The sequence below is a fragment of the Protopterus annectens genome, chromosome 9.part0 (genome assembly GCF_019279795.1).
Source record: "Protopterus annectens isolate FY-2018-M chromosome 9.part0, PAN1.0, whole genome shotgun sequence".
Lineage (NCBI taxonomy): Eukaryota > Metazoa > Chordata > Ceratodontiformes > Protopteridae > Protopterus > Protopterus annectens.
In genome coordinates this window covers 817,654,525-817,679,398 of record NC_056743.1, presented here as the reverse complement: position 1 = coordinate 817,679,398, position 24,874 = coordinate 817,654,525, and the positions used below count along the sequence as shown (strand labels likewise).

Genomic DNA, 24,874 nt, shown 5'->3' with positions numbered 1-24,874 from the left:
TATGCGCCATCACCAGAATAAAGGCAAATGAGGGTGGCACATTTATGACCTTAATCAGAACCCTGGTTGTGACATGAACACCTGCATTCACTACAGGGACTTTCCTTAACCCCTCACTCTTGCTCAATCCTTTGCACGTGACATCAGGCCTACCATCATTACAGTGCGTTCTCCATGCACTGGCTGTACGCTACTTGCAAGTCTCCACTCACTGGAGCATGACAACGACACTTTCTCCCCAGGCTGGGCAAAATGTTCCTCCACTGCCACCTATATCAAGACTAAGTTGCATATCAGACTCAAATCACCAAAGGCTGTAAAAGTTATTTTCTCTACACCACAGAACTGGCAAGAAGAGAAAACATAAGCAAAAGAAACCTGTGCTGATGGACACCCCAATATGCATCAGGTCCTAGATATTTTAGTCTTTTTATTTTTAATTTTATTCTTCCTGTAACCAAACAAGTTGCATAGAATGTAAGCTGTAATTATCACCGGTCATACAATGGCAACAGGTTGCTTTAATGATCTTCCAAAGTCTCTGCAACATAAAATGTAGACTGTTAAAAAAAAAAAAAAAAAAGGCTACACTAAAATCATAAGCCACCTTTCTCTGACGAGCTATAATGCAATACATTTGCACAAGGACGGAAGAGTCTTTCTTCTTAGGAGCTCATATCAATTTAAAGCAAGAGTAAGGTGCTGCCACTGCAAAGTATACACACATACTCAAAGACCAGATATTCTGAAAAAGAATTTTTAAAGCAAGCACAAAACAATTATAGTCATATCACCGTGTCCAATAACTACTACTCATTTGAGTTTTCTTCTTACCTCAACAGGTGTAGTTTCCGGAACCTCTCGCAGTATTATTATACATCGCTTGTGGTTAGGCCTCACCTTCTCCCCTTTTTCATCAACCTGTACCATAGGGGATGCTAGAAGATGATGAACATTTCATTCACATTAAAGTTTACACTGGGAGATGCAAAAAGCTGTAAACATTTACTTTAAAAAAAGTTACAACTACCATGTTACAGCGTGTTAAAAATGATACCTTTCTAACCTAATGCACAAACAGGGAAATACTCACCAAACTTGTAGGACACTAAATTCTTATAGCTCAGTATCATAAGGACCTGTACTACACCAAGAGTTGGCCATGTTGACCAGTTATTTAGCCAATACCTCTTCTACCAGTCAGTATTCAAAGTACGCTGAACACCACCCAATGGGGGCAAAACCTCAACTACCTCCCTATAGTTAATGATCACACTTAAGACACTGGTGCTTAACCTGCATACAGAGATGGACAGAAAAATAACCCATCTTGTTTGCTATAGTAAATACAAATCGAAAATAAAATGCACGTTCAGTACTTACCATAACAAGAGATCTGCCTGGAGAATTCAGGCTTCAATAGCCCATTCCCATCTGCCAGAAGTCAAATAACTGAGTGCCAATCTTCTAACCACTTAACTTGCAGTTGAGAGTAATGGTAAATTTAAATATGAGAAAATTCTTTTAAACTGAACAAGTAAAGAAGAGTTGCATCTTACTGTTTCAGTTAATTTCCCGGCAAAAAATTTGAACTACATAATCATTGTAGAGAATGCCACAATGTTTGTATCACAAATTGAAATAACAGTGCTGCGCAGTGTCTGCCATTCAAGGGCTGTGACCTCATACAAACACACAACATAAACACCTAGTACTGCAGAAAAAGAAAGGATATGCATAGTAGAAATGTCATCAATCCAAAAAGGTGGTGGGTTAGTTAAGGAAGATTTTACATTCCACACAGATTCCAGATTAGGTAACCATTTGAAACATGGAGACTTAAATATACAAAGTCCAAGATGGTCATTTCCCAGAACATTCCCTTTTCTCAGAGGTATGGAAATCTCAACTTTGTATATATAACTTTGGCTGGTGTTGGGGGGCTTGCCCTTTCTACAGAAATGGAAGTTTAAAGGAGGAGAAGAGAGAAGTTTATTATTTGCTGTTCTGTAGTTCTGGTCTTTTTTGGGGGATTGTTGGCACTGCTTTGCATTTTGAGTGCCGAAATCTCAATATCAGATAGCAAGTACATAATTTTCATAGCTTACAAAGGAGCCTTCCCACCAGCCTCTGCTGAAAGGGGGTCCCACTTTGCTGACCTTGTCGGACTAACTTGATAAACAAATGCAAATAAGCATCAGGTAAAAATATTCACATCTCTTTACCCAACATGTCATTCCAAGGCGTGGTATAGACCCCACTATCATGATGGCCCAACCATGCTAGAACTTCCATACACCCAAACTATCCACACGCCCGTGAATGTGACCCTGTTACCACAGTTAAGACTCTCAGTCCACAATGCCCAGTCATTAAGGTTGCTACTCAACTGCCCTGACAGCCTCTGATCAACCCAATCTCAAACAGAACGATGCCATAAGGTGCTCTCAATGCCAGCCACTTGGGGGAGAGTGGGGTGAAAGAAGACATTAAGGAGAGAGAGAGAGAATACCCTACAACACCAAAGCTAGAATAAATCCATTCACATCCCTTCATCTTTAGATGTGGACTGAAAGTCCCGACTTTACCGGTGCCAGGATTTACCACATTAAGTGCAAATCTTTCACTCCAAAATTTCAAGAAAGCAAACCTGCACATGCACTTCCACATAACATACACTGGGAAGATAGATGAAGACTGCCAGACTAGCCAGTTCTGTCATTTGTAAATATTAATATAAGCCACAGGCTTGTTCTCTTAAATGGAAGAAAATTCTGTTAAGATGTGAAACTGCAAAAATGTAACAGTGCACACTGCTGTAACAAAGCTGACAAGTTAATTCTTTGATGCAAAAACTCTGAGACAAGATGTCTAGATAAAGCCATTCTGTCTATTGTTTTGAGGCCAGAGTTAATGGCTATAATTTGCATATATAATTTCTTTTATTGTTCTGGCTTCCTGATCAGCTGCAAGGTTAGCATGGGAACCAGAAAGAAATGCTGTACTCTGAAATGAATCAGTGATACTGTATTATCAATTTAAGGACAAAAAGAATGACAGCATTTGAGCATTTATCTTGAGAGTATCCAACTCACCACTCTGCCTGTCTGTATTTAAGTAGGATCTTAGACTGTTTCTCTTAGAAATAGCTAGGAATTGGGAAGATTAGACTGCTTTTCTGTGTTGATGTCAGAACTATTGTACTGTATTATTTTAAGCATTTCTCTGTGATCTCTGAACTCTTGACTAGCACTGTGTAGTAAGAAGTATTGTCTTGTGTTTTTATTTATTAAATATTTTTAAACCTTTCAACTATGGCGGTTTTGTGTAGAGATAATTTAAGCTCTAGAATACACTGCATGTATATAGTGATACTGGCCAAGCCACTCCAATAAGTCTTGACAGTTCAGTCACACTTACCATTTGAATAATAATATTGCACAGTAGAATTAGACGCCCTTTGATAAGGGCCTTTTGGTAGCTGATAAATATTAGTGGGTGGTGGCAGTGATTCCTACCGTAATAGTCTGGGTAAAAGGAAAGCTGGAGGGAACCTGTGCCAGCCTTCTCCAGTAATGTCTGTGTGGTTGTATACAACTCTTCTCAAAGTGTGTGTGTCAGCTACTTGGGCAGGGACACAAAGCAATGGTTGGACAGAGAGGGTGCTAGAGGCTTTAGCTTGCCCACTAGGCTGAGATCTGGACCCTATAGCTGTGTCAGTAGTGAGTCTTACTGGGGACCTGGAGAGAAAGGGAGAAACCAGCCCAAGACTGACCGTGATCTCTGTGTGCTCTTAAGGGAAATTGTACTTCACTGTGTGTGTACTTATTCTTTCCCTATAGGGACGCCCCTCACTGGTGGTGTTGGTGAGGACTGAGGATCCTTGATTGCTGGGCCAGTGCACAGGCATCACTTACACCACTCTCTCCAAATGAAGCTCTTGGATACTGCTTGAGCCAGGCTTCAACTGTTCTACTATGAACATAAAAAAATCAAGGATAGGATTACCCCAAGAATCCCCTGTTGAACATCAGTGTCCACCAACAGGATCCCTTAACTGCATTTCTACTCCATTATCCAGACAAAGTGGCAAAGGGACAAATCTTTAACAATCCCCACTTTACCTATATACAAAACTGAAGTGAAAGAAAATGTATACACGAATGCCCAGTCACACATTCAAATACAGAACCAGAATGACCAAAATGACACAGAGACTTCAGAACAGAAAACAGACCAAGTTAAAAACTGAAGGGAGTATCCCACAAGCAACTTTCATTTTGCTGTCTCCTACAACTGAGCAAGGAACCCAAAGCCTGTATTTTATTTATTTGGGTAAACAAATACAGAATGATCGGATTATGTTCTAGTCCCAAATAAAAGACATAAGAGCAGGAGTCTTGAAACAGAATTTGGAGACTACAATTACATTTGCCCTTTCTGACAGAAATAAGCAAATATTTGAAAAAAAATCTTGATAGGAATCAGAATGCTTCCCAACAGCGTTTTTACATGCCTTAAGTCCAAGAGCTTATGCGTACCGCAAGATAAAAAGCGGTAAGAGTCTGCATAAGCATGCTAACAGCAAGTAAGTTCAGAGTTTTGGTGCAGCCACAAGTCAGTCTTCTGCTTTTAATGCTAGAAGACTTGCTGGTACAAGTATACTGTATGAGAAAGGAACCTGAAGCTATGAGAACTGGCAGGAAGTAAGGTATCCTTCACAGGATTTGTTTCATACTGCAATAACTACTGCTACAGGGATCTCATGAAGAACATCAAGAACACTTTCTAAGAATTTCAGTCTGCTTAAAATTTGTAGTCTGTGTCCTTGCCTTACAATATGAAACCCATGACTGAAGAACAGATGGTAAAGACATCGGATCCAACAGTCTTGGTAATCTACCCATTTTTTTTTTTTATAAACAGGCCCAAGAGACTAAAATCCTTGCTGCAATAGAGGGGTCGGGGGGGTAAGCTTGACTGAGTCAAAGCGGTTTCGTCTGGGTGCCATTATATATTATTATAGAATACAACGCCCCATTTGGTATGTACCTCTCAAGACATCTGCAACAACTGGAAAGGCCGCAGAAATACCTCTCTAAAAGAATCACAGGCCTAAAGCAGATGCCCTATGCTAACCGCCTTAAAAAACTCCAGCTATACTCTGTCGCATATAGTCTACTCCAAGGTGATCTCTGCTTAACATACAAGGCCATGTCAAACCCAGAGCTGTTGGACATGCTAAACTTAAAGAAATCCCAATCCCTCAGAGCCACACGCTCCAGGGATCTAAGTCTTGTCATCACAAAAAAACAAAACATGCTGGAGGGATAGATTCCTGACCCAGAGACTCCCCAGACTCTGGAATAGACTGCCCATACAGGTCAAGCAGAGCGACTCTTTGGCCCTCTTCAAAAGGAACCTTGATTGGATGGGATAAAGGAAATTCACCCGAGGAATCACGTAAGTCGCCCTTGCTAGACAGGGGTCCAGGGAAGTAAATAGTGTAGGAAGAAATAACCAGAGAATTTCTATGGCTAGACTTGTATAAGGCCCTAGGGCAGATAGGTTCATAGGTTGGTACTAGGCTAAGAAAGGGAAAGGAGAAAGCCTGAGTCATAATTGGCAGTTTGGGTGCCATGGCTTTGAATTCTTCCTCAAAAGGTATCCTGATCTGCTTGCCATTTTTCTTGCAGCAGACTCAAACTTTTAGGATTTTTTTTTTCCTTTTCTTGGGGCAGGCATCTTTTAAAAGGTTTCCTGCTGTACTTGGAAGCTTAAGAAAGAATGAGCTACTCAATACATTGAATGGTTTTCCCCTTCTACTCCAGTCTTATACTTATTTATTTTCGGATGGCGGATCCAGACTGAAAACCTTGTCAAGTGCTCCACTAAAAAGAGCTCCATTTTGACACATTCTAGCAAAGAATTAGTACTCAAATCAAGCACGTCTCCAAACATTAGGTTGTGTAGAAGTTGCCCCAAATGATGCACCCAATGCACCACTCTCACAAAACTGAAAGTATTACTGTCATACAGGTAGTCTTAACTACATCAACACCATACTGGTATCTACATTTTTGTTGAATTTAATAAAATAACCTCTGTATATAACTGAGATTCATGTTTGGGCATGTTTGCACAAAAGGAATTCACGTGTTTTAAACATCACAAATCTGCCCTGCTCACAGCTTAGTACATGAATTAAATACTTGATATCTTTCCAGAGTTTCCCAAGCTTCCAAATGTGTACCTTAATAATCATTCTGCATTGCAAAATCTTCATACCAGAAGGACAATTTCAGGCGAGATGGCTTGAAAAAAGGATTTGCACCTCAATGCCAACATTATAAAACTATATGTAGCTGTAGAAAGTGAACAGAACTTTAAACCTTGGTTCAACAGCACTTTTTACGCACACAAATATATAGCTGCAGGTTAATACCAGACAACCTGAAGATTTGAGACAGACAGGAACAGTGCAAGAGGAAACTAACACGCCCAAGCAAAGAGATGGATGCACTGTGAGAGAGAGTCTGCAACAGTCAGGCATGACTCTCGAAGAAGAGTGGTAATGAATCCAGCAAGGTGGTGAAAAATTACACGACACCCTGGCCCCATGTAAAAAAGAAACTGGGAGGTTTATGATCATCATGACTAAAACACAGACCATACTACTGCCTCCAGTTTTATCTAACTGGAATAAAAACATCTGCTGGGCTCATAAGACTGCACTTTCCATACGACTTAGGAAACAAACTGTGCCATGCTACAGCTAGCTATCAAAAACATCCACATACATCTGCTCAGGGTTATGGACTTGTGTTTTTTAAGCTAACAGAGAAAGGTGGTGCTGGTATAAGGGGAGGAAGGAAAAAACATTAAGCTATTGTGAATTATACACTTCAGTTTCAATGTCAAAAATGAGAAGTTATGTACCTACCATAACGTTCCATGTTAGTTTTCTTCTTCTCGCCTTGTTTCTTGCTGGATGGGTTCGGACCCGACCTTCGGCTCCGACTCTGCCTATACTAAAGCTTGAGGGCTATTTATACCGGCTCGAGGCTACCCTATATCACATAATGCTAGGCGCCAACTACCCAGATCTCGTTTGACAGCTGAAAACCATAGCAGTTTAGTTCTCCAACAAAAGGAGGAGAGGAACCTCACTAGAAAGTCACCTAGACAAATAGCTACCAGAAGGGATAGCCTAGGGGTCAAGCTGAGGCAAGATCATCCCCAAGGATCCTTTAGGTCTGTCCAGGCTAGGGGGATGGGGGGAGGGACGCAAGAAAGAAGGCGAGAAGACAACCAACATGGAACGTTATGGTAGGTACATAACTTCTCAATGTTAAGTTGTCAATCTCGCCTTCATTCTTGCTGGATGGGACCGCGTCCCTACCACCTTCACCCTGCATGGCTCATCAGAACAGACTCTTGAAAATGGTGGAACCAAAATTAGCCCGGCTTCTGGAGGCCATGTCTAATTTGTAATCAGAGATAAAGGTATGAGGAGAGGCCCAAGTGGCTGCCGCACAAATGGAATCTATTGGTAATCTAGCCTGAAAAGCTACTGAGGTGGCTAATGCTCTGGTTGAGTGAGCCCTGGGCCTTGACTGTAGCTTTTGGCATCTGAGCAGATAGATGGAAGTGATCACAGATGCCAGCCATCTAGAAAGGGTTACTTTGGAAACTGGAAGGCATTTCTTACCTGCTGCATAAGAAAGGAAGAGCTGCTCAGATTTCCTAGTTTGCTTGGTTCTATCCAAATAGTAACGGAGTTGACGAACGTCCAGAAAGTGCAGTTTTTGTTCCGCTCTGTTGGAGTAGTTGGGGAAGAAAACTGGAAGATAAATAGTCTGGCTTAGGTTCGCTTCAGAAGAAACCTTAGGTAAAAAGGACGGATTAGCCCTGAGGGACACACTGTCTTTATGGAAAACTAGATAAGGTGGACAAATGCAAAGGGCGTGAAGTTCTGACACTCTTCTCGCAGATGTTATGGCGACCAGAAAGAGTTTTCCAAGATAGCAATTTCAGGGAGCAGGAAGCCGCAGGTTCAAAGGGGGGAAGAATCAAAGAGGTTAGAACCAAATTTAAGTCCCACTGCAGTGGGGGGGTCCCTGATTGGGGGCTTAAGCAAAAAGATACCTTTGAGAAAGGTTTTACAAAGCTTATGGGACATGATACTGGAGTCCGAAAGGCCTGCATGAAAGTTCAAAATAGCCGCTAACTGTATTCTGATGGTGGAGGAAGAAGACCTTGAGTGAAACAATTTGGCTTGGAAGTCTAGGACTGATTGGATAGGGGCAGTAAAAGGATCTATATTTCTAGCTCCTGCCCAGAAGGAAAAATGCTTCCACTTGCTGGCGTAAATCCTCCTGGTGGATGACTTTAAGGAAGCTATAAGTATGTCACACACAGAATGGGAAATAAGGGGAAGCCTGGCTAGGGTTGGAATTGGAGCAACCAAGCTGTGAGGTTGAGAGATTGGAGGGAGTGGTGCAGCTGTCCCGACTGATGGGTCAAAAGATCTGGCACTGCGTCCAGATGCCAGGGCTGCCCCAAGAGGTAACAATGCAGGAACAGGAACCATATCTGACGAGGCCAGTAAGGAGCAATGAGGATCATAGTGGCTCTCACGGCGGTAGCTTTCTAAATCAATTGAGTGATTAATGGAAAGGGGGGAAAGGCATACAGAAGTCCCCGGGGCCAATCGTGGACTAGAGCGTCTCTGGGGGGGTGGCCGGGAAGAGAGTGAAGAAGTCGTGGCACTTGCTGTTTTGAGGTGCTGCAAAAAGGTCGCAGCAAGGTCGACTCCATTTCTGAAAAATTTCTTCCACTATTGTTTGTTTGAGACACCACTCGTGAGGCATGAGAATGGCTCTGCTCAACCTGTCCGCTATGATGTTGAACTTCTCGGGGATGTGCGTTGCTATCAGAAGCCGCTGAGAGGAGAACACCCACTGCCAAAGTCTGAGAGCCTCTCGACACAAGGTATAGGACTTGGTTCTGCCCTGCTTGTTGATGTACCACACTACGGACATATTGTCCGTCTGAACTGCAACAGTCCCGATGGGAAGAGAGACCTGAAGGGCTTGCAACGCTAAAAGTACTGCTCTCATCTCCAAGACATTTATGTGCAGGTGGCACTCGAAAGGTTGCCATGTGCCCTGGACTGTCATACCCTGAAAATGCCCCCCCCCCCTCACCCGATCAGGGAGGCATCCATTGTCACCGTAGCGACCAGGGGAGAAGGAACAAATGGTCTGCCCTGAAGGACTTGAGGGGAGACCATCCACCAAGAAAGGTGTTTCTTGCAAGACAGGGTTATTAAAATGTTGTGTGACATTGGAAGCTGTTGAAAGGACCACTACGAAAAAAGCATCCATTGAAGGATCCACATATGAAAGCGAGCTAGGGGAAGTAGAGTAATGGCTGCCGCCATGAGACCCAATACCTTCAGGACAAACCTGGCTTGTATTTTGTTGTTCTGAAGGATGTGAACATGCCTGCGAATATCTAGAACTCTTTGTTCGGTCAGTTTTGCGGAAAGCCGGACTGTGTCCAAGGTGGCGCCTATGAAGGTAATAGACTGACAAGGCGACCATGCAGACTTTTCGAAATTTATGGAGATACCTAGCCCTTTGCAAGTATGAATGGTGTAATCTCTGGAGCGGAGAAGTTGAGGCCTGGTGGTGGCAGTGAGGAGCCAATCGTCTAGATATGGAAACACCTCGAATCCTTGATATCTCAGATGAGCCGTAACCACTGCCATGCATTTGGTGAACACTTGGGGGGCTGTAGTGAGACCAAAGGGCAGGGCTCTGAACTGATAATGACTGGTTCCCAGCCGGAAGCGGAGAAATGTCCTGGAGCGCCTGTGCATCTTGATGTGGCAGTACGCATCCTGTAGGTCAACTGAGCACATCCAATCGTCCTGACCCAGAAAGGGTAGAATGGACTATAGCGTGACCATCCGGAACTTCGTTCTTCTTACAGACCTGTTTAGTCTGCTGAGATCCAAAATGGGTCTCCAGTCCCCTGTCTTTTTTGGTACCAAAAAGAACTTGAAGTAGATTCCGGATCCTTGTTGGTCTGCTGTGACTGGCTGGATGGCTCTTTTTGCTAGCAGTTTTGATATTTCTAGTACTGCTTGTTCCCTTAGACTGGGTGGAACGTCTGGAAGGGGGTCCTTTTGGCTGAGTTGGGGTGTGGATAAATGGAATTTTGTAACCCTCGGATATGATCGACTGTACCCATTTGTCTTGGGTGAGTGAAAGCCAGGCTTCTGGGTATAGTGATAACCTTCCACTGACTGCCTCCGAAGGCGGACAGTCGGGCAGCTTCTCAGGGATGCTGGAAGAGTTTGTCAGAAAGAGACTCTCTGCTACCCTGATTTTGCGGACCTCCTCTGCCCCTGGGGCGGCGTCTGTTATTGTTCCCCTCCCTGCCTCTAGAGGGGAACTGACCTCTTGCGTCAGGCGCGACCTCTTGTGGTTTACGGAACCTCATCTTCCCACCCTTCTGACCCTTAGGGTATGGTCTAGACGGGGTGGAAAAACAGACTCCCACAGCAGAGAGAGTCTTGCCTTCTTGCTCGTATCGGGTCAAAGTATCCTTCACCTGAGGTCCAAACAAAGCTGAACCTTCAAAGGGGGAGTTAGTAAAGGACGCCTTAAAGGGGTCTGCACAGTTACAAAGCCGCATCCAGGCGTGACGCCTTAAAGACACGCCTGTGCCTACAGCCCTACTCGCCCCATCGGCCGCATAGGAAATAAGCCGCATGGAAGGAGTTGACAATGGAATTCAGGGTTGCCAGCTGGGAATTTATTTTGTCTTGAGACGCCGCAGCTGTTGGATCCTGTAAGACCTCACCCACTTCTTTAAGCATGTCTCTTTGAAGGCGGGTGAAGTGGCACAAATAATTCAGCGAACGCATGACAAAGGTCGCTGAAGAACACATCCAATTGCCGTGCCTATCCATAGTCCTAGACTTCTTGTTAGGAGGATGGACAGGTACTGAAGGACCAGCCAGTTCCTTCTTAGTGGCTGCAGCCACCACCACGGCATCAACCGGGACCACCCTTGGCTAAAAACTGCTTGTCCGAAGGGGCTGTAATAAATTTGGAAGGCCTCCGTGGGGTAGGTTCCATCGTGTCAGGGGCCGTCCACGCCTTCCGCGCCACCACTTCCATGAGGGGGTCGAAAGGCAGAGACACCCAGGAGGTGGAAGGGCGAGAGCCAAAGCCTCTAGGTAAACTGACTCGTCCTCGGAAGGGTTAAGGGTAGACCAGTTCCCCCTCTGCTTCAGGATTTCAAGGATGCCTAAAAAGGAGACATCCTCAGAGGTGGACCATGGGGACCCTTCCAACTCATCCAAGTCGGTATCCGATGTGATTGACTCAGGGGAGTCCACATGCTTCCTCTTACATTTCCTCTTCCGAGGGGGTTCCCCTGATGGATCAGGGGAAACCTCAGAAGGAGGATATTCCCAATGGGGAAACCTGAGGCGTTGGATCTCTACAGTCAGGAATGAGAGGGTGGGTAGAGACCGCAGCAGGCACTACACAGGGAGGAGCTGAGAGAGCTGACCGTGGAGCAGACAGAGGGGCCAGCACGCTCCTCATGACCTCGAAGGCGCCCCTATCAGGCAGAGTAGAAGGTCCCCGCTCCGAAGAGATAAGGACCCCTCCCGGCACAGAGAGGGATGGCTCCGAAGCCGATGTCGGGGCAGAACTTACCAGCGATGAAGCTCCGAGAGGGAGAACGGGGTCGGACAAGGGTCTGATGCCACTCTCCCCCACGGGGCCGACGAGTAAGTCCATGCGCCCAGATCCCTCCAAGGATGGGACCATGGAAGAGACAGGAGCAGACGGAGCTGAAATGTGAGGTATCAGCTCCGACGTGTCGACGGCCACGGCTCCCACAAGCTCCTGCTCCGAACTCAGAGGAAGAGTCGGAGGAGGAATCGAAGATGGGGTGGGGATAGCCACTGTCTGTTGAGGGCGGCTATTTGGGCTAGTGCCTGAGACTTAAGTCTACTAACCACCCTCTCGAGGTCGTGGTCCAAGAGCCTGGAAGACCTGGAGGAATGGGTTCGATGACTCTGCTCCGAGAGTAAAGGAGACCTCGGAGCAGAGTGAACAGACTCCAAGGATGGAGCTCTGGACCTTTACAGCTGGCAGACGGCGCCGACACCACTATCGGCACCGACTGAGTCCCGGAATAATCGGCTCCGGTTCGAGCCAATGTAGAAGCTTGAATCTGAGGACCATCGACTCCAGCCGGAGCCGATGATGAAGACTGTGTCTTGGAAACATCGGCTCCAGCCAGAGCCGATGAGACAGCAGTTCGAGAACCACCAGTCGAAGGCTCTGAGCAGACAGCTTAGATGGCTTTGAGGGCTTCCCCGAAGATTTGGTCGGGGAACCTTCAGGCTTTAACAAGCCCCTCAATATCAACTTATTTCTGCGCTCCTGCAGGACTCTTGGGCTGAACGCATGACAGACCGAACAAGAGTCCTGCAGGTGCAGAGGGCCCAGGCAATAAACACAAGTGTGACAGTCTGTCAGCGACATTTTCTGATAGCACGAGTCACACTTCTTGAAGCCTGACACCCTGGTGTCTTTTGACATCTTAAGAACAAAAAATTAAACACACACACACACACACACACACACACACACACACACACACACACACACACACACACACACACACACCCTATTAACAGTAAAGTCAGTCGCACACAAAAATAAACTGACAAGGCAGAATAGGCCCAAAGGCCTGACCTTATAACTAAAGAAATTAAAAAAGGTCTTAAAAGGGATTAAAAAGGAACCAGAAGGGGGATTAGCTATGAATGGGAAGCTAATGGGATGGTCGCTAACTAAAACTAAGAAAACCCCAGACTAAAAAGATAGCAATTTTTTGAATGAAAACTTCTAACCTGAAGATCCGGTAATAAACGCACCTCGCAGCTGTAAGCGGCAAACGAGATCTGGGTAGTTAGCGCCTAGCATTATGGGATATAGGGTAGCCTCGAGCCAGTATAAATAGCTCTCGAGCTTTAGTATAGGCAGAGTCACAGCCGAAGGTTGGCTCCAAACCCATCCAGCAAGAATGAAGGCAAGATTGACAACTTATCAATGATTAACTGTGGATTCATGACTGGTGACAGGGCAACCAAAACCAGGGTGGGGGGAACTGGGGTAAGCATGAGTCTATTTCCACTGTAAAGCTTCTTCATAAATAGCATTTCGAACATTAAGGGAACAGATGTTAATACCTGCATTGCCTTTCACCTTATTTTTACTACAAATCACAGCCTGGTTGAGAGGCAATATGTTAAATATCACAGCATTCAGTAACAAGAACAATACACCACTATTAAAAAAAAAAAAAAAAAAAAAAAAAAAAAAAATCACTACAGTATTTTTTTTCTTTTAACATACTTTTAAATCTATTTTAACTGCTAAGATGCAAGTAATATACAATTATATTAGACTTAACTGCTTAAATGAATAAATTATTGCATGAGGCACAAATTTAATATAAACAGTGTTTTATTAAAATTAGTATGCATGATTAGTTGATTTGTCAAGATACAGGCTCATAGGTTATTACTAAGCTAACTACCACTAGGGGCATTACAAGCCTAGCTGCACACCCTAAAGCCATTTGGATCCAGAGAATTATGGGCATCCGTAAGGCTGGGGAAGGAAGTTAGCAGAAAGGTAAACAATGGATTTGTGGGGAGGGGTATTAGAATAATACTTTTCTTAATGATTGCCCCTGTCTACAAGGGATGTGGGGTCAGACCTGGGTTAAATTTACGATTTTCCATCCAGTTAAAGTTTTGTTTGAATAGGGTCAGGGATGAACTCAGGTTTTACATGCATGAGTAACCTATTCTACAGTACGGGGGATCCTTTAGGACACATCTCTTTCAGCACATTCTGATGAAGTCACAAATGAAGGTCAGATCCCTGGATCTAGTGTTTCTGGTGCTGCTCGTTTTGCACATCTGCACCACATTCATCAGGGCTGGGGGTCTGAGGAATGTTGTATTTCAATTTAATATTCAATGTACCAACAAGTTAAAAGTATACTTTTAAAAAGCTATGTCACTCAATTTAATTTTATTCGAATTTACTTTGAACTACATATTACCAAAAAACAGACTTGTGAAACAAAGTAATGGGTGGAACAGTGTCAGATATTGCCACCTGTTGGCCAAAGCAAAATAGCTTTAAAAGAAAATCTGCCCAAATATAGGGGTTTTTTTTTTTTTTTTTTTTGCTCTCATAAAATATAATTGGTCATTCTCAGATTAGAAAATCCAATTAAAAGCAAAGGAAAAAGTGAAGCAAATTACTGAATATATATAAAAAGAAGTTATGTACTCACCATAACGTTCGATGTATGTAGTCCATCTCGCCTCGCATTCTTACCCGTGGGTTCGGAGCCAAATGTTGGCTCCGACTCGGCCAAACTTTTCTAGCTTGAAGTCTTCTACTGGTTGGGCTAAGATGGTATCTCATGCTGCACTGCTCTCTATCCACAGATCTCATTTGCCGCTCGTGTAGCTCGGACGTGGTCTCGCTCTTGGCTGTGGCTAAGTACCCTTTTTCTTCCTTAGAGAAATTTGTTGCAAACAAAAAGCTATTTTAATAGCTATTGCGTGTTGTCTGGTTTTGTGAAAGTTTTGTGTTTCTGATCGTTTTTCTGTGGTATCCCACTAGCTGTTTCCAACGGGCTAGGCCCGTTTCAGTTAGAGGACCTAGTCTGTCCCCTTGCTTTCCTTGTGTCTTTTAGTTTATCCGGAAAAAAGTACTGTTTAAATTAGAGGTATTAGTGTTTTTTTTTTTTTTCTTTTTGTCAAGGATCGTTTAACTTGGAGAACTTGTGATTTTTTGTATGTTGTGGTTTTTCCCGCCTTGTGACTGTTTGACCGTTGGTCCTTTAGTCAGTGTTTGATGGTCTTGGTGCTTTAGTTTTGTTGGTTAACTATGTCCAAAGATGGTAAGGAGCACAAGCCCTTGGGCTTCAAGAAGTGCTCTAGGTGCAGTTACAAAATGTCCATTACCAATGGACACTCTGTATATTGTCTGGGGGCGATTCATCTCCAGAGTCGTGCAGCTTCAGTCATGCATTTAGTCCGAGAGTTCTTCAGGAAAGGAAGAATAAATTGATTTTGAAAGGACATCTGAAACCCTCCTTGGAGGAGGGTCTGGAGAGTGCTTCCAGCTCTAAGGCTAAATCTTCCAAATCAAAAAAGAGATCTCCGGCTCCATCAGGCTCCTCTGAACCACCGGAGAAAATAGCAAAATCTGCTTCGACATTCTCTGCTCCATTGTCTTCGGGGCCACAGAAAGTGTCCGTTATCATGGAACCTGCTTTGGCTCCAATTTTCTTGGAACCTGTTCAGAGCCGATCACCTAGTGTTAGGCCATTATCCCCTCCTCGCAGGTCCCCTTCGGAGAGGACGTCTCTATCTCCTTCCCTATCCTCTAAATCCTCCAGGACCTTATCAGATGTAAACGTCGACAGAGTGGTGCAGAGACTCCTTCAGTTACGGGTTCTGGCAAAATTGTTCTCTGCTCCAAACCAGTTGGCTCCAAAGCCAGTCCCTCAACCTGCATCAATACTTCTTCCTCAAAGTACACCTCATCTTTCGGAGCCGGAGTGCTCTGCGTGATGTCCCTAGGTCGGTTCCGACAGCCCCTCCTGGTTTATCGGTGCTAAAGTCAGCTCAGACCCAGTCGGCGCCGTCCATGGGGTTCAGGACTCGGGATTCTTCGGTCGGACCTGAGGGAGAGGCTTCGGGACACCTCTCAGCTCCTAGTCTCCCTGTCGGTGCAGGCAAGTTTGACTCCTGTCGTGGCTTCGGAGGCTGGTCGTTCTTCAGACTCAGGGGGAGCCAGCGTTCGAAGCCATGCAGAGCGCGCTGGCCAGGTAGTCAGTGGCATCATGTGGGTTGGTCATTCTGTCCCTTACTACACTAGTGCAGGTCTCAGATTGCCTTCTAGCTCTAGACAGCAGTCCCAAGGCCACAGGATACCCCCCCATGAGTGATCCCCACATTTCAGAGGGCCCCTCAGAGTTTTTGCCTGAGGAGCCACGCAGAAAGTAGACGTGCAAGAGGAAGCACATAGATTCCCAGGACGAGTCTCTCATCAGACACCGACCTCGAGGAATCGGAGGGGTCCCCCAAGTCATCCTCTGAGGATGTTTCTTTCTCTGACATCCTAGAGATTTTAAAGCAAAGAGGTGACTGGCCATCCAAAGCCCCCTCCGAAGAGGAGTCTGTCTTTCTGAAGTCCTTTGGTGCTCAGCCCTCTGCCTCCTGGGTATCTCCACCCTTCGAGCTTTTGGATTTAGTTTGTCGAAGGGTGTGGGAAACCCGCGACTCTGTGGAACCAGTCCCCAGGATACCCAATAAATTTTTGTCTGCTCTTCCTGATAAGGAATTTCTGTCCAAGAGAATCACTGTGGATGCCATGGTGGTGGCAGCTGCCACTCAGAAGGAATTAGCCGAAACGTCTTCTACCATCCATCCCCCTAACAAGGAGTCTAGGGCCATGGACCGGTACGGGGAAGTGTACTTTTTCTGTAGCGACCTTTACCTTACTGTCACTGAATAATCTATCACACTTTACATGGCTCCAGAGAGATCTCCTCAAGGAGCTTGGAGATACTGTCATGGGTACCGTTTCTGAGGCGGTGGCTCAGACGGTCAGCACTCAGTCGTCTACCCTCAATTCCATTGCAAACTACTCCATGAGGCTGATCTCCTATGCAGCCGAAGGAGCGAGTAGGGCAGCAAGTTCAGGAGTTGCCCTTAGGAGGCAGGCCTGGATGCGCCTTTGTCATTTCGCGGAGGCCTTCAAGTCTTCATTCACCGATGCCCCTTTTGATGGTTCCTCTGTTTGGAACCAAGGTGAAAGATACTCTCATTAGGTGCTAGCAGGAGGGAAAAACTCTGTCTGCCGTAGGAGTCCATTTTTCCCTTCCCTCTAGGCCTTATCCCAAGACCAGAGGGGTGGCAAAAGGTGGTTCTAGAAATCAGAGTTTTTTCCCAGGGCACAAGGTGAGCCCCCCTCCAGAGACAGGGGAGGGGGTGGTTTAGGGAGATGCCGTCCTAGAGGCAGAGGAGGCCCCCACAACTCTGGAGACCGTGATTCCTTTTGTGGTTCTCCCTACCTCTGCTCCTGATGGGAGGCCCGACTGTGTGTGTCCGGAGCCAGTCGGGGGTCGAATCTCATTATACCTGGAGGCCTGGCAAGACATCACCCAGGACCAATGGGTTCTATGAATAATTTCCGGAGGATGTTATTCCCTTCTTGTCAAATCCCTCTCCAACCAAGAAAATCCTGGATGTTCCACCCAGTCAAAGGGATTACGCAGCTTCAGATTGGATTAGGGACTTACTCCAAATTCTTTTGGCGCAGAAAAGGACAGGGGATCTGAGACCCATTTTGGATCTCAGTTAATTGAACACCCATGTGGAAAAGTCCAAGTTCCGAATGGTCACATTGCAGTCTATTCTCCCATTGTTGGGAAAAGAAGTGCGGATGTGCTCCATCGACCTCAGGGATGCTTACTATCACATAAAGATGGACAGGGCATGCATAAGTCACCTGCGCTTCTGGTTGGGAGCCAGTCATTTTCAGTTGCGAGCCCTGCCCTTTGGTCTCACCACAGCCCCAAGGGTGTTTACCAAATGCATGACCGTGGTGACTGCTCACCTGAGACATCAGGGATTCCAAGTGTTTCCATATCTGGACGAAAGGCTCCTTACTGCCACCACCAGGCTTCTACTACTTCAGACCAGGGACCTATATCTACCTATGTCAACAGTTGGGCATCACATTGAACTGGGAAAAAATCTGCCTTGTTGCCCTCACAGCGTGTCAGTTTTAGAGTCGCCGAACTAGACACCGTCCTCATGCGGGCATTTCTACCACTGGAAAGAATCAAAGTCCTACAACAAGTTCACGCCTTGCTCCCTCTGAGAAGAGCGAAGGCAAGATGGGTCCTCCAACTGTTGGGGACAATGGCCGTTATGATTATGTTAGTCCCTCTGGCAAGGTTACATATGAGGCTCCTTCAGTGGCTACTCTTTTCCCAGTGGTCTCTTCAATGTCTCCCACTTTCTCACCCTATTTTCCTCACAGACAGGTGCAAACAGGATCTCAGTTGGTGGCTTTGCACAAACCCACGGGTAAGAATGTAGGTGAGATTGGACTACATAACATCTTCTGTTTTCGTTTGGTCTCAAGATGCAAAATAAAGGTGGTCTCTTACCATGTTTTTTTTTTTTTTTTTTTTACAACTCTTGACTTCTAATAAAAAAAAAAAAAAAAAATCAACAGCCCAGCTGCATTAAGCACCACACAAGTTGCCAGTGGGGTTAACTGGAAAGCCTCTAAGAATCTGTTCTGTAGGAGATGAGGGACTGGTGTACCATGACCACCTCTGGGGCATAATTTTCAGGGTATTTCAAATTTGAGGATCTTCATGAGGGGACTGGGGGAACCTCACCATTCATTAAAAAACCCAAGATATTAATGGTAGAAGGACTGTACACTGAAAGGTATAATAATATGGCAAGACTTGCACTGGGGATTGGGCAAACATTACAGTATTAAAGTGGCTGAAAAACACTGGAAACATGAGCTACAAAGCATCACAGTAAACAATGAAATCTACATCACATGGGATTATCCACTGCCAACAGTTTAAAAGATGGATGCTAGAAAACCGGACATAGTGGTCCAAAAAAAGAAGAGAAGGCACTGATCATTGAAATCGCCACACTCAGTGACTACAGTGCCCTGCATACAGAGAGACACAAAGTCATAAAATATCAAAATTTATAAGCAGAAGCAACAGCAATGGGGAAGAAGGATACCCAGACAGTTCCAATAGTAGTAGGAGCAACGGGTGTTAAAAAAAAAAAAGAGAGAGAGGGTCTTAGATATGCTACCAATACATGCAACTCCGTACAGACTGATGGAATCATTACTGGGCAAATTGTGGGTGCTGCAAAGAATACTTCTGGCTGACATCAATGAGTGAAACAAAACTAATTTCATGAACTTTAATCATAATTTGACTTAGGAATGGGGGCCATTCCTGTCATGGTACTAGAAACCTAAAAGACTTGGAGAAATTAAAAAGGACACTATGGTGGACAGTCTATGTGCCTTCTCTAGCACAATCTTACTCTGGACATTTAGGGTGGAATAATTAGTGAGCACTCAATAGTGGACTCTTTCCAAAGCTTTGCATTCTCAATCCTTTTCAGTGTCAGCTGCAGCTGGCATAGTGATGAACCCAACAAGGCTTGGGAGACTTCTAAAATGGCTACACACTGAGTAACTGCTTGATTTCAGCTCTCCCAATCTGAAAAACTCATGAGTGCCAGTGGATTTGTCTTTTTGGGTAAATTTCAGTTTCTGGTTAGTAAGCTACTGCCTGGATGCCAGGAAAGAAGAAATTTAGAGAACCTGAAAGAAAATCAACAACAAAAGTTGAGGAGAAAACGTTGGCGGGGGGAAATCCTGCAGACGTTCAGCAAAATGCAGTTCAAGCTCCAGTTTTGGTAAAAGACAGGACTTCTATATAGGAAAAAAGTCAAATATGCTCATTAATCAAAATATACAAAACACTGAAGGAGTGCATCAATTCAAATAACAGCAGGCTGGAGAAAATGAAAGAACCTTTAAAGGGATATTCAGAGAAGCTGATAAAACTGCAAAACTTGGAGGTAAAAATGAAGACTATAATACTGCTGGAAACTACTCGTGTTCTGACTACAGTGTGATTCTCAATCTGGAAATATATCACTGATTGATAAGTATATTTCTTGGCATTTTAAACTTTCGGAGTTCTGCATGGTCTTAATTTTGCCCGACTGAATTCTTTTATATATTTTCTGGCACTGTTTTTTTTTTTTGTTTATATGTCCTGAAACTGCTCCTCCCCCTTCCATTCCTGTGGCGAAGTTTATAAAACTGTGGTCTGCTTTTGCGTTATGATTGCTTGAAGGCTTGCTGATTTAAAAATAGTTAGTCAATTCCTGCATATGCTGTTGGAAACTCCTGGTGTTCTGGCTGCAGTGTGATTCTCAAAAAATCTGGAAATATATTGCAGATTAAGTATATTTCTTGGCATTTTAACCTTTCAGAGTTCTACATTGTCTTAATTTTGCCCGAGTGAATTATTTTATATTTCTTCTGGCATTTTCTGTTTCCCATCTGTCCTGAAACAGTCCCCCCCCCACCCTATTCATGTGGTGGTGTTATAGTTGGTGGCAGTTGCCTGCCCCATTGTAATTTTGATCTGGGTCACCCCTCCCAGTCTGGTATTCACTCTACTTAATACAGAGAGAGCATTTGAGAAGGCCAACTCACTTGGGTTCTTAACCTTGAATTTTTCTTTCCTTGCAGTTTACTAAAAAATGGCACTTTATTTTGCTTTTGCCTCTTCTTAAAAGTACTCAATTGTATTTATTCTGCTCCATTTACTACTGCTTGGTAGCAGCCTGATTAAACTGTAACGGTTACTCTAAGCCTTTTGGTTTAACACTTGGGCTCCAGACCAGTTTTTTTACATTAAGAAGTTACGTGGTCTGCACTGTTGAGGCAGGACAGGTAGCTTACATCCTTCTAAGTTGGGAATTGTTGATTGAAGGCTCAGTGTCTATTATTCTAAAAGTGTATTAGTTCTGGTTAAAGCACTTGGGCTTCAGGCTAGTTATTTTTCATTAAGAAGGTTTGTGGTCTGCACTCCTGTGGGAGGAGAAGCTAGACTATGCCCTTCTGAGCTGGGAATTTCTGGTTAAAGGCTTATTGTGCCTGCTTATTTGAACTGTTTCTTTATGAAATTGGTGCGCCTTGGTTGCTGTAGCAAAGACTAGATTCAGGCATCCTGAATCTAGCTTTGTTTGTATGACGTGAGCACTAATCCAGGCCATCTCATTTAGAGAAGGTTCCCCTGCATCCTAGTGGCAGAAGTGTGCAGTTAGAAGTTGACTGATTGAAGATTGTTGGAATAGGGGCTCAGTTTTGAGCTTTTTCACTGCTTAATTGGGTAATTTGTTTAAAATCAGTTAGCTAGTTTGCTATTGTTATTTAAAAAAAATTGCACTTTATTCATCTGCTTTTACTGTACTTGTATTTCTTCCTACTTTATTACTTCATTTTGCTTTAGCTGCTTGTTCTTAAAAGTACTTAATTGCATTTATTATGCTGCATTTATTACTGCTTATTAGTAGCCTGACTAAATTGTAACTGTTATTCTAAGCCGTTGGTTGAAGCACTTGGGCTTCAGACCAGTTTTACATTAAGGTCGGTGGTCTGCACTGCTGCTGCAGGACAGCCAGCTTACATCCTTGTAAGTTGGGAGTTGCTGATTGAAGGCTTAGTGTCTGTTACTCAAATTGTATTAGTTCTAGTTTAAGCACTTGGGCTTTGGGCCAGTTATTTTACATTAAGAAGGTGTGGTCTGCACTCTTGTGGGAGGAGAGGGTATATTCTGCCCTTCTGAGCTGGGAATTTCTGGTTAATGGCTTAGTGTGCCTGCTTATCTGAACTGTTTCTTTCTGAAATTGGTACGCCTTGTTTGCTGTAGCATAGACTAAATTCAGACCTGCTGTATCTAGCTTTTTCTGTATAACTTGAGCACTAATCCAGACCATCTTTTTTTGGAGAAGGTTCCCCTGCACCCTAGTGGCAGGAGTGTGCAGTGAGAACTTGTCTGATCGAAGACTGCTGGAATGGGGCTCAGTTTTTAGCTTTTTATTGGTTAATTTGTTTAAATCAGATTGCTCATTTGCTACTGTTATATTAAAAAATAAACAAAATATATACACTTTGTGCATCGCTACTTAGCTAGGGTTAAATATTCCCGGTGCCATAAAGTCTGCTCTTGGCTGCCTCTTTTATACCCCAGCCGCACTGACGTCAGGGAAGAAGCGACGACAACCGACGCCAGACCTAGACTTTGGAATTCGGCCAACCGAGGACCCACCTGACGGCAGGATAACCCAAGTGTGAAGACTGCAGCTGTATGCACGATGAACATCTACCCAGTTTTTTAGCTTTAGCACTAAAATCTGTTTCTTTGAGCTCTGCACTTTCAGAACTCGTGAGCACTAAATAAGCTACAAATAATTACAGGACTCAACTTTCCTCACTTCTCTAGAGAAAAACAGTTTTTAGTACTTAATAAATAAGCACCTATCCAGGCATGTCTAAAGGTCAAGCTCCTGGTGTTTTCTCATGTCTACCTGATGAATCTGGTCATCCTGGGGCAATGCAGCAATTGCCTCATGTACAAAGAAAACCCTCTCCTCCTACTACCAAACACTACAACCTGCGAGAGATGCACTTGTATAGCCAAACTGGAAGTAAAGCTCTCTTCACGCAAGACTTGACTAGACAAGTCAAAAGGAGAAGGTAAACACTTGCACCACACCACACCACACTCATAACGTAGTCCCTCAAAACCTACACCACCAAAACACACACATAGAAACACGAAACACACACCTACATTCGTGAAGGTTCTCAAAAATCTGCTCAAGCAACAGAAACCTCCAAAGCATAAACGCAAGCAACCTCCACCATCCAACACAACCCAAACGAAACAGTCCAAAAACTCAGTGCGCCACCCAATCACAACCCATAAGGCATAGCAACGTACCCAACACTCTAGTCATAGATGACTCTATAGTCAGGCACACTGATGTTCCACTCACCAGGCTAAACAAGAAGAAAGTTACTGCCAGTTGCCTGACAGGTGCCAGGATGCATCACATAATGCACGCACTCAGGTCACTCCACAACAAGTACAAATATAACTCTGTCACTGTCCATGTTGCTGTGAATGACCTGAGATTCATCTCCCTGGACTACATGAAGAGAGACATGGAGGAGCTCTCCAATCTTGTATCCCAGGCAGGTATGACCGTAGTCTTGAGTAGCATTCTGCCATCACCCAGAATGATACCACAGTGCAAGGACAAAATGACTGACTTCAACGATTGGCTAAGCTTCTGGTGTCATTCTAAGGGGATCCAGTATCTGTCTGCCTGGGATGACATGATCTACAGACCACAATGCTTTGCCAGAGATGGCCTGCCCTTGGGGTTCCAGATACTGGCTAAGGCTCTTGCCACCCCTACAGTGCCTTTTTTAGGCAAGGTTCAAATGACAAATTCACCACCTTAACAGGTACAAGCAAGTAAAATCTGAGGGTAATGCTACTCAATGCTAGAAGTCTAAATCTCAAAATGCATGGACTCAAAGCACTCCTTAAAATGGAGAACATAGACATCTGTGCAGTGACAGAGACCAGGTTCAAGGCTCCAGAGAGCACCCCTGCATTGCCAGGCTATAATTCATACCACACCTTTCGGCCAACTAACCTGGACCGAAACACTAAAGGCGGAGTTGTATCCATATTCATTTACGATATCCACACCTCCAGGCTAGTTGCTCAGCATAATGCTTCCGAGATTATCCAAGTGCAACTAACTCTGGGCAAGACTACAATCCAAATTGCAACTTGCTAAAGATCACCCACCATGCACCAGGATTCCCACTCATTTCTTGAGACACTGGAAATTATTAGGGTACAAACACAACACCCTAATAATGGGCGATTTCAACTACCCCACCATTAACTGGGAAACTACTCATGTACCAACTCTTCTGCTCAACATTTTCTGAAATTCATAAATTCCAATGCCTTGAATCAACTTATCCGCACACCCACCAGGGGCAGCAATAAACTAGACATGGTCATTATAAAACATGGGCGACAGGTGTTCCACACCAGAGGTCAATTCCTTGTTGGTCAGATCAGACCACAGGCTAATCAGTCTAGACATCCACATCCTGCCCTCACCCCCCATTAGGGAAACTACCGTAAAAAATTTCTCCAAAGCCAACATCACACTTAAGACAAAACTGGCAAACTTCACGACATCCATGCAGATGGACAAGAGGTTTGATTGCTGAATCATATACAAATGCACTATATAAGCACTTACACGAGTGCATGGATCAAGCAATTCCTAACAGAACCAAGACGCTATCCTCCAAAAAAAAGTAAGCCAATCTGGTTGTCCCCTACAATAAAACTCTACAACAGAAAAAAAAAAAAAAAAAAAAAGAGAGTAAAATCCCATAATTGGAGGAACTCCCTGATCAGCCTCAGTAAGAAGCTGAGATCCCTCATGAAATCCTCGAAAGCTAGTACCGAAAACAAAATCGCCACCGATTCTAAAGATAACCACAAAGCATTCTATAGCTATGTCAAGTATCTCAATGGCAACACTCAGATCTTCTCTGAGTTACAGCACAATGGCACAAAATATACAGAAAGTACACTTCTGTACACTTACCATAAATGTAGATGTTCGAGTGTATTCACTGTTGCAGTCATTACATTTGGGTAATCTGCTGGCAGGTTGCCCTCAGTCGGCCAGAATAACAAAGTCTTGGGTCCTACGTCGGTCAGTTGCGGTCTCCTCTTCCATGACTACAGGTCGTCAGGGGTATAAAACATGCAGCCGACGCCATTTTATTCAGTTTTTCTTGCCCCAGATGTTAGGTGTCCCCCAAATGGGGAATATAGATTTTATATATATATATATATATATATATATATATATATAAAACAGTAATATATGTAAAAGCACTTTTAGCAATATAAACTTTACCTTCATCTAAAAGCAAATGCATCACAAAGGCTTTAGAATATAGGGAAGGAAAGAGAAGTTATAGAAAAGGGGGATGGCGGGTGGATAACCCGGACTGCAACAGTGAATATACTTGAACATCTACATTTATGGTAAGTG

The 24,874-nt window shown here is 44.2% G+C and overlaps 1 protein-coding gene across 1 annotated transcript in view; it reads right to left on the bottom strand.

Moving 5' to 3' along the window:
• LARP4 (La ribonucleoprotein 4) overlaps positions 1–24,874 on the bottom strand; it is a gene marked incomplete in the record, with an annotated part of 1,458,174 nt that overhangs the window by 835,637 nt on the left and 597,663 nt on the right. Inside the window, 1 exon segment of the mRNA XM_044083476.1 lies at positions 835–938. Within this exon segment, the coding sequence (XP_043939411.1) occupies positions 835–938 (104 nt within the window).